This window comes from Oratosquilla oratoria, chromosome 24 (genome assembly GCF_046742065.1).
Source record: "Oratosquilla oratoria isolate Oo_2021 chromosome 24, ASM4674206v1, whole genome shotgun sequence".
In the NCBI taxonomy this organism is placed as follows: domain Eukaryota; kingdom Metazoa; phylum Arthropoda; class Malacostraca; order Stomatopoda; family Squillidae; genus Oratosquilla; species Oratosquilla oratoria.
The window spans coordinates 35,913,954-35,923,953 of NC_134800.1; the positions used below are offsets into that span (position 1 = coordinate 35,913,954).

The window sequence follows — 10,000 nt, forward strand, 5'->3', positions numbered from 1 at the left end:
CACTCTCTCTCTCTCTCCCACTCTCTCTCCCTCTCCCTCTCTCTCCCTCTCTCTCCCTCTCCCACTCTCTCTCCCTCTCCCACTCTCTCTCCCTCTCCCACTCTCTCTCCCTCTCCCACTCTCTCTCCCTCTCCCACTCTCTCTCCCTCTCCCACTCTCTCTCCCTCTCCCACTCTCTCTCCCTCTCCCACTCTCTCTCTCTCTCTCTCTCTCTCTCTCTCTCTCTCTCCCTCTCTCTCTCTCCCACTCTCTCTCTCCCACTCTCTCTCTCCCACTCTCTCTCCCTCTCCCACTCTCTCTCCCTCTCCCACTCTCTCTCCCTCTCCCTCTCCCACTCTCTCTCCCACTCTTTCTCCCACTCTCTCTCCCACTCTCTCTCCCACTCTTTCTCCCACTCTCTCTCCCACTCTTTCTCCCTCTCCCACTCTCTCTCCCTCTCCCACTCTCTCTCCCTCTCCCTCTCTCTCCTTTCTCTCCTTCTCCCACTCTCCTTCTCTCTCCTCTCTCTCCTCTCTCTCCCTCTCCCGCTCTCTCTCCCTCTCCCGCTCTCTCTCCCTCTCCCGCTCTCTCTCCCATCCTCTCCCACTCTCTCTCTCCCTCTCCCCTCCCTCCCTCTCTCCCTCTCCCTCCCTCTCCCACTCTCCCTCTCTCTCTCCCCTCTCCCACTCTCTCTCCCTCTCCCACTCTCCCTCTCCCACTCTCTCTCCTCTCCCACTCCCACTCCTCTCCCTCTCCCCACTCTCTCTCCCTCTACCACTCTCTCTCCCTCTCCCACTCTCTTCTCCCTCTCCCACTCTCCCTCTCCCCACTCTCTCTCTCTCTCTCTCCCTCTCTCCCTCTCCCACTCTCTCTCCCTCTCCCTCTCCCTCTCCCACTCCCACTCCCTCTCCCACTCTCTCTCCCACTCTCTCTCCCACTCTCTCTCCCACTCTCTCTCCCTCTCCCACTCTCTCTCCCTCTCCCACTCTCTCTCCCTCTCCCACTCTCTCTCCCTCTCCCACTCCTCTCCCTCTCCCACTCCTCTCCCTCTCCCACTCCTCTCCCTCTCCCACTCCTCTCCCTCTCCCACTCCTCTCCCTCTCCCACTCCTCTCCCTCTCCCACTCCTCTCCCTCTCCCACTCTCTCTCCCTCTCCCACTCTCTCTCCCTCTCCCACTCTCTCTCCCTCTCCCACTCTCTCTCCCTCTCCCACTCTCTCTCCCTCTCCCACTCTCTCTCCCTCTCCCACTCTCTCTCCCTCTCCCACTCTCTCTCCCTCTCCCACTCTCTCTCCCTCTCCCTCTCCCACTCTCTCTCTCCCTCTCCCACTCCCTCTCCCTCTCCCACTCCCTCTCCCACTCTCTCTCTCTCCCACTCTCTCTCCCTCACCCTCTCCCACTCTCTCTCCCTCTCCAACTCTCTCTTCCTCTCCCACTCTCTCTCCCTCTCCTCCCACTCTCTCTCCCTCTCCTCCCACTCTCTCTCCCTCTCCTCCCACTCTCTCTCCCTCTCCTCCCACTCTCTCTCCCTCTCCTCCCACTCTCTCTCCCTCTCCTCCCACTCTCTCTCCCTCTCCCACTCTCCCTCTCCCACTCTCTCTCCCTCTCCCACTCTCTCTCCCTCTCCCACTCTCTCTCCCTCTCCCACTCTCTCTCCCTCTCCCACTCTCTCTCCCACTCCCTCTCCCTCTCTCCCTCTCCCACTCTCTCTCTCCCTCTCCCACTCTCTCCCTCTCTCCCTCTCCCACTCTCTCTCTCCCTCTCCCACTCCCTCTCCCACTCTCTCTCTCTCCCACTCTCTCTCCCTCACCCTCTCCCACTCTCTCTCCCTCTCCCTCTCTCCCACTCTCTCTCCCAGTCACTCTCTCTCCCACTCTCTCTCCCACTCTCTCTCCCACTCTCTCTCCCTCTCCCACTCTCTCCTTCTCCTACTCTCTCTCTCCCTCTCCCATTCTCTCCTCCTCTCCCACTCTCTCCTCCTCTCCCACTCTCTCTCCCTCTCCCACTCTCTCTCCCTCTCTCTTTCCCTCTCTCTCCCTCTCCCACTCTCTCTCCCTCTCCCACTCTCTCTCCCTCTCCCACTCTCTCTCTCTCTACTTACCCCACTCTCTCTCTCTCCCTCTCCCACTCTCTCTCCCTCTCCCTCTCCCACTCTCTCTCCCTCTCCCACTCTCTCTACTCTCTCCCACTCTCTCTCCCTCTCCCACTCTCTCTCCCTCTCCCACTCTCTCTCCCACTCCCACTCTCACTCCTCTCCCACTCCCTCTCCCTCTCTCCCTCTCCCACTCTTTCTTTCCCTCTCCCACTCCCTCTCCCTCTCCCACTCCCTCTCCCACTCTCTCTCCCTCTCTCACCCCCTCTCTCTCCCTCTCTCTCCCTCTCTCCCACTCCTCTCCCACTCTCTCTCCCCTCTCCCACTCTCTCTACCTCTCCCACTCTCTCTCTCCCTCTCCCACTCTCTCTCCCTCTCCTCCCACTCTCTCTCCCTCTCCTCCCACTCTCTCTCCCTCTCCTCCCACTCTCTCTCCCCTCTCCTCCCACTCTCTCTCCCTCTCCTCCCACTCTCTCTCCCCTCTCCCACTCTCTCTCCCTCTCCTCTCCCTCTCCCACTCTCTCTCTCTCCCACTCTCTCTCTCTCTCTCTCCCACTCTCTCTCCCTCTCCCTCTCCCACTCTCTCTCTCTCTCTCTCTCTCTCTCTCCCCTTCTCCCACTCTCTCTCCTTCTCCCGCTCTCTTTCCCTCTCCCGCTCTCTCTATCTCTCCCGCTCTCTCTCCCTCTTCCGTTCTCTCTCCCTCTCTCCCTCTCCCACTCTCTCTCTCTCTCCCAGTCTCTCTCCCTCTCCCCTTCTCTCTCCCTCTCCCCACTCTCTCTCCCTCTCTCCCACTCCCTCTCTCTCCTTCTCCCACTGTCTCTCTCCTTCTCCCACTCTCTCCTTCTCCTACTCTCTCTCTCCCTCTCCCATTCTCTCTCCCTCTCCCACTCTCTCTCCCTCTCCCACTCTCTCTCCCTCTCCCACTCTCTCTCTCCCACTCTCTCTCTCCCACTCTCTCCCACTCTCTCCCTCCCACTCTCTCTCCCTCCCTCCCTCCGTCTTACCATCTCTCCCTCCCCTTTTCCGCCTCCGTTCTACCTCCACTCTCCCTCTTCCTCTTCCTCTCCATCTGATCCCTCATCTCAGTTTCCCCTCCCCCAACTCCCCCTTTCTCCATACCATTCCCTTCCTATCTCACTCCCCACCATGACAGGGGAAGGATGGAAGGGGAGAGGGGGAGGGAGAGGGGGAGGGGTAAGAGGAGGAGAGGTGGAAAGGAGGGGAGAGGTGGAAAGGAGGGGAGAGGTGGAAAGGAGGGGAGAGGTGGGAAGGGGGGAGAGGTGGGAAGGAGGGGAGAGGTGGGAAGGGGGGAGAGGTGGGAAGGAGGGGAGAGGTGGGAAAGAGTGGGAGAGGTGGAAAGGAGGGGAGGGGTGGAATTGGATAGGTGCAGTGTGAAAGGTAGAAGTGCGGAAGTGGAGAGGTGAAAGTGGGAAACGTGGAGGTAGAGAGGAAGGGGACAGGTGAAGGGGACAGGTGGAGGGGAAAGGTGGAGGTGGAAAGGAGGGGAAGAGGTGAAAAGGGAAAATGGAAGGGGAGAGGCATGTGGAAGACATGAAGGGAGATAGGTGAAGGGTGAGAGGAAGAGGAGGAGGAGGAGGAGGAGGAGGAGGAGGAGGAGGAGGAGGAGGAGGAGGAGGAGGAGGAGGAGGAGGAGGAGGAGGAGGAGGAGGGGTGGTTAGGATGGGTCGAGAAGGAAAGGCAGGAAAGGGAGGTGGAGAAGGAAGAAAAGATGAGAGGTAAAGAGGTATGAAGATGAGAGGTATGAACGGGGGAAGAGAGGAGGAGGAGGAGGAGGAGGAGGAGGAGGACAACGAGGAAGAGGAGGAGGAGGTGGACGATGTGGAGATTTGTTAAACTGGTATTGTACATCTGGCAACGCATTTTTGCGTCAATCCCCAGACGAGAGTTGCATTCATGCTTGATGGACTTTCGATTCCGCACCACTACCGTGAACCTCCAGTTGATCACCCAGAGTTTACCGTCGAAAAATCTGAGGTGGTGTAAAGTGCATCCCCCCCCCCCCAAAAAAAAAAAGAGTCTGACAATATTTTTTTTCTTTTGTTATTGTCATTTCAAGAAAACTTAAAATCAGTGTTTTTCCAAGTGCCTTGGGGCGGAGAGCTTTGGCATGTTGTGGTGTGCTTGCAGCCCTATTTCAAGATATATCAAAAAGGAGAGGAAGTAAAAGTGAAGGCGAGGAAAAAAGGAGGGAGGGGAGGTAAAGAGGAGGGAGGTAGGGAGAGCGAGGGAGGAGAGCAGGAAAAAATGAAAAACATTCTCAGCTGTAGTCCAACTTTACTCTTTAACCGACCTCCTCCTCCTCCTCCTCCACCTCCTCCGTCCGAGGCAATGATTCTCCATCTGGAGTCCGCGGATCTCTAAAGTGGCCACAGTTTCACAAGTGGGACCAGAAACTAAAAACTAGTAGTAGTTAATTCAGTACTGAATTAACCTCCAGGGTGTTAAAGAACAGCAGAACATAACTAAGGGGGGCATGAGAAAAATACACCATGAATTACGTGAGGGTTCCTCACCTGCTTCAGGCAGAGTCTGACGATGGCGTGGGAGATGAGGACGCCGATGGTGACGGTGCAGATGGTGACGGCCACGCCATGCAAGGGGCCGAACATGTACCCGACGGCGACGTTGACGAGGAGGTAGCCCCAGGTGAAGGGGAGCGAGACGAGCGTGAAGAGCCCTAGGAAGATGACCACGACAGTCCACTCGTCCTGCGTTTCGACCCACACCAGGACGGCGCGGATGTACTCGCGGCACGTGGTGATTGTGATCACGGCTAATCCCACGCTCGCAACTCCGGCCACCACGCGGCACAGCTGGGTGCGGCGACGTCGGCTAACATCGCTGACGTTATTGGTGTCTGATAGTGATGGGTCTTGGGGTCCGCCCGCGTCCTCAAGGTCCAGGTGGGCCGAGGTGCTCCCGGCAGTAATGGCGGCACCGGCCGAGCCATTACTGATGTAGGGGAGCGAAGTGTCCTGTGCGGAAATGCTAAGCCGGGGAGGAGAGCGAATCCATTTCCTTTCACCCAAGCATCCATGACAACCCGCCTCACCTTCTCCGTCACCAGAACCTACTCTGTCCCTCTCTCCTTGTTCTCCTCTTCCTCCATCTATCGCTTTGCCACAATCTAATTTGTTACACAGCGGCCACATGTCAATTCCCAGGCCGTGAGTGATGAAGGTGCGTGCTTGTGTATGTGCGTGTGTGAGTGTGTGTGTGTATGCGCTATTCACTTCGTTAAGTTCTCATCGGTGACACGTCACCCAGCCCGTACACCCGCCCGCCCCCGCTCCCCGTCACGCGCGCCTGTTGTCACCACTACTGCAGCGATACTCCAGACAAGGCAAGGTCTTCTTCAGTTCCGAGTTTATGCGCTTGGAAGTTCGAGTGGGTGTCCAGGTAGGCTGCGAATCTCTGCCATTCAGTTCGTGAGGCTGACCACAAACCCCAGTCAAACGTGTAATCATATTTGCCAAAACACAAATTATTAAAGCTGTCGAGTCCGGTCACCGGTGACAAATTGCATATCCATGACACTCAGTGAACGTGGGACAGCCTGTGCCTATTGCAACACCAAGTAAAGTATTGTGACTTGTACTTCCTCAAGTTGGGTATCCACCCGTCACCATGCATGGATCGGAGGAAGATCTTGCGCTGGAGGACAACAACTCGCTATCGAGTTGTTTCTTGGATGGATGGATGGATGGATGGATGGACGGCAACAAGGTCAACTCTGATTGATGTGGCGACCTGCCACGGGGAATTCAAGTCCACTTTTCTTCCCACGCCAAGGACCTGTAAAACAAAATAAAGATGACAAGCTGCTCGCTTTCCAGAGAGGTCGTATTTTGCCCTGTTTTCACTGTTCCATTTTTCTTTTGGAACATCACACTCACTGGCGATAATAAATGCCCTGGAAAACTAGTCCAAGCTAATCATCACTGACAAACTACCATTTCGGTCAAATCGCAACATGGTAACGATTAAAACTCACATTTAAAAAATAACCAGATCTCTAGTCATGCATGATAGGACAAATACTACTGCTACTGTTCACATGCGTCTCTACGATAATAAGAAATATTTCACACTGATCTTCAAATATAGCCGTAACCGTCGACATTATAACTCTGTCGACATTATAAAGGACCTGTTCACACTAGTGCTTTGAATCGTGCGGAAACCGTGGCGGTACCGCATAGTCAAGGAAAAACTGCGCGGTTGTGTGTAAACGCCTCCATTGACTTGCACTGTCATTAAACCGCCGCGGTTCAAACCACTAGTGTGAACAGGGCCAAAATACACCAGCGTTTTTTCTCAGCAGTTCTCTTTCCCTAAACTCTGGACACTTTGTGGTCTGCATAAACATTCAGGATCCTTTATCGACAGTCTCGTGGATCCAGACCTATTGCTGGCGTACGACAGATTATTTCACTTAGTTGAAAGCAGGAGATTCGCACCGGGGGCATGTCACAGAGATGAATAAACGAGGTTAGGTTTTTGTTTTTGTTGCCTTTCCTTCTGTTCGGGTTTGCGTCTACATACGACTGCCGGCCGGCCGGCCAACCACTTGCAGCCACATTCCTCCCATAGAGGCAGAGTCCGTCTGGGTCAGTGGGCCGGACGATGCGTACGTCCTATGGTCAGTCCGGTTTGGACCAACTTCCGGGTCTCGGGTCACTTCGAACTCGCAGGTATTTCCAGGGGGGAAGTGTTTCTCTCCGGTACAGGTTAGAGAGCTTTGCAAGGGCCGACTCTAATCGCCTGTGTTGGTGATACCCGAGAAAGGAACGTGTGAGACGATGTTGCCAGTGGAAGGTTCAACAAATCGAATCGTCCCTGATTCGAGCTTTGGAGGGCAGAAGGCAATACCACCACGTCCTGCGCCGATAACGAAGCTTTGCTCACGTAATATCGCTGCCGATGATACGAGTCATCAGTATGTGTGCATGTAACAGCAAATCATAGCTCTCTCTCTCTCTCTCTCTCTCTCTCTCTCTCTCTCTCTCTCTCTGTCTGTCTGTCTGTCTGTCTGTCTGTGTGTGTGTGTGTGTGTGTGTGTGTGTGTGTGTGAATATTTCATACACGACTCGAAATACCAAACGAGAGGACGGCCAAAACTGTTACAGATTATTACAGAGCATCATTGTGATATCAGGAAATATTGGTGACGTCAAGACCTCTTACTGTTCTCTTAAGGCGTTTACGACGGTGATCTTCAAATACACAATTCTGGCTGAGGCCAGACGATTCTGTTGGGGATCTCCTACCTTCACGCCGTCACGCGATTACCGCTAAACGATGATCGTTCATGTCTTAATGATGTCGTTAAACGATTGTCTAGAGCACCAATTCCTTGATTTTGAATGGTGGGGCGGTTTTGCTTCGAGCTGCAAAGTACGAGGCTGATAACTTTAACCGAATCTACAACCAGGAGGTTGTATGAAGCGCATCACCCGCCATTGGCAAGAGGCTAGTAATACCACCGAACAAAACGTACCTTAAAGTATTCTGCAACTGAATATAGTAGCCTGGCATCAGTCAGGACACGTCATCCACACAGTGAAGGGAGAATTGAGGGTCTAATCAAGAGCCAAAAATGGAAATTAAAAGCCGAACTTCCTCCTGCCAGGAGACCAAAGCTCAGAAGAGCGCATCCATAACCTCTCATCCATCCACCACCCTACACCATTTGCTATTGTGAAATTCCTGTGCTCCGGCGCAATGCAGTGGTTCCCAATCGTTCCTACTGCGAAAACAAACAAACAAACAAACAAACAAACAAACAAGCACGCACACACACACACACACACACACACACACACACACACACACACACACACACACACACACACACACACACACACACACACACACACACACACACACACACACACACACACACACAAAGTCCCGTTGACAGATACACATGCTCACCTTTCCGATTTTCAGGAAGAAAGGAGTGCCTCTTTAATACTTTCGATACTGAGGAGGGGGAAGTTTCGCCAGGGATATGGATAAAAAAGCCTGGCGGCAGGTAGGATGAGAAGAGACGAACTACCCAGCACTTAATGATTCGGTTTAAGGTCGCGAACATCCCCTCTTATCAGGAGGCTGGGACGGTGCCCCTTACAGGGGACTTTGTACCGTGGAATTTCAAGAACCATTCCCTTGGTACAACTCGCTTGCGGCCTCCGCTGCAACGCTCTAAACTACTTGACCTGCGAGCTTGTCCCAGTACATAAAGGATTAAATATAGACAGACGGGGAGAGGGACATCTTTGGAAGATTAAAAGGTTAGACATCTTTCAGAAGAGAGAGAGTCTTTGATCAAAAGAGTTTTGATCTGGGAATGCACCGGAGGAACTGTGGTCTTCAACTCCCCCAAGTCGTCGCTGCAGTAGGTAAAGGCTATCCTCAAAGACTTCATCTCCTTCAGTCCTGTAACGGCTCTCAAAAACTCGTGCCTTTCAGCCACATTTTTTTTTTCAGAATGAAAACTGACTCACGGTCTCTAAACGGACCTCTCCCTTCCCTCCAGCATCCAATCCTTTTTTTCAGCTTCATTACGTCGTTTGGGATTGGTCAAGGTGAGGAGGAGGAAGCCATGCCACCAGTGTATAATGATAAATTATTTGCACACAAACACACTTACACAAACAAACAGTTTAACATAAACCTAGCATTTGCGTCAGAGTTCCCATTTCCAGGCTTTATTCAGCTGGGGACAAATTTCAGGAATGAACGAACCAATAGAAAATCAATATAGTACTTAACAACAAATCAGTATTCAGATTTTATCAAAACAATCCAAGTAACACCGTAACAGATGAAGATATATGAATTATCTATGTATTCTATCACCACCTTCCAAACCTGGTGGCACTTTCCCTTTTTGTTTGCCTTTATACATTTATTTATTTATTTATTTGTTTACTTATCTATTATCTAATCATTCTTTAGCTGCCGTCAGGGTCATTTTACTGATCCCTGTGACACTCTCCCGGTAGCAAACGGGATAATCAAGATGTCAAACTTTACTACTCTCCGCTTATCACGGTATCCACGGCACTGTTTATCATCTTTCCAACAGCTGTGAAAGACTTTTCATATTTGACCATTTCGTTCTGGCTCATACCAGGTGATTTCATTCGTCTCTGGGGAAGCCTATGGCCCGAAAAAGGTCAACCCCTTCAGTGGCAAGGGGAAGGGGGGAGGGGAGGGCGAAAAGGAACAAGATAGACGAGGGCACTCTCGAAGTGCCAATTGGCACGGAAGACCTCTTACTATCTGGGTCACAATACGACAAATGCATTCGTCGTATCTAACATAGGAAGGGGGTGAGGAGGTAGGGGGAGGAAGAAGGGATGGTATAGGGTGAGGAGGGAGGGTGAGGAGGAAGGAGGAAGGGAGAAAGGGAGAGGGAAGTGGGAGAGTTAATAAGGGAAGAGGGAGGGGGTAGGTGGAGGGGGAGAATTACTATGAAGTTACACCCTCCGTGTGCCTACGGTCCTGATCTTCTATGGTATCCGAATTACTCACGACGAAAATGGTTACCGATTGCCTTACTGGTATCCCATTCTAATATCGTTGATTGGCAATTTTATAGACTTATCTTAATCAGGTGTACAGATTCTTATGGGAGTAATGATAACTGTTGCCACCCGAGCTTCACAGATTGGAAACTTGCAGCCCCACAGCAGCTGGCAGCGATCCCTGGGTCCTCGCATAGATCTCTCTGGGAAGAAACGTTGGACTGGTGTCTAGTGTTATACAGGTGTGTGACTTTTTCTATGTCACCGGCTTACAATAAGGGGAGGTAAGGAGTCGTCGGCTGTCAGCTCCCCTTATGTATTAAGGTGGAGCACATACAAAATTCCTAGGATATCTATTGGACCTGGTCCGGAG

At 52.6% G+C, this 10,000-nt stretch overlaps 1 protein-coding gene across 2 annotated transcripts in view; it reads right to left on the reverse strand.

Moving 5' to 3' along the window:
• The window catches only part of LOC143038556 (uncharacterized), a 92,895-nt gene that overhangs the window by 60,011 nt on the left and 22,884 nt on the right, over window positions 1-10,000 (reverse strand). For both annotated transcript variants that reach the window (XM_076207903.1, XM_076207904.1), the window contains exon 2: window positions 4,606-5,887. In XM_076207903.1, the coding sequence (XP_076064018.1) occupies window positions 4,606-5,244 (639 nt within the window). In that variant the 5' untranslated portion in view covers window positions 5,245-5,887. The remainder of the gene's footprint in view (window positions 1-4,605; window positions 5,888-10,000) is intronic.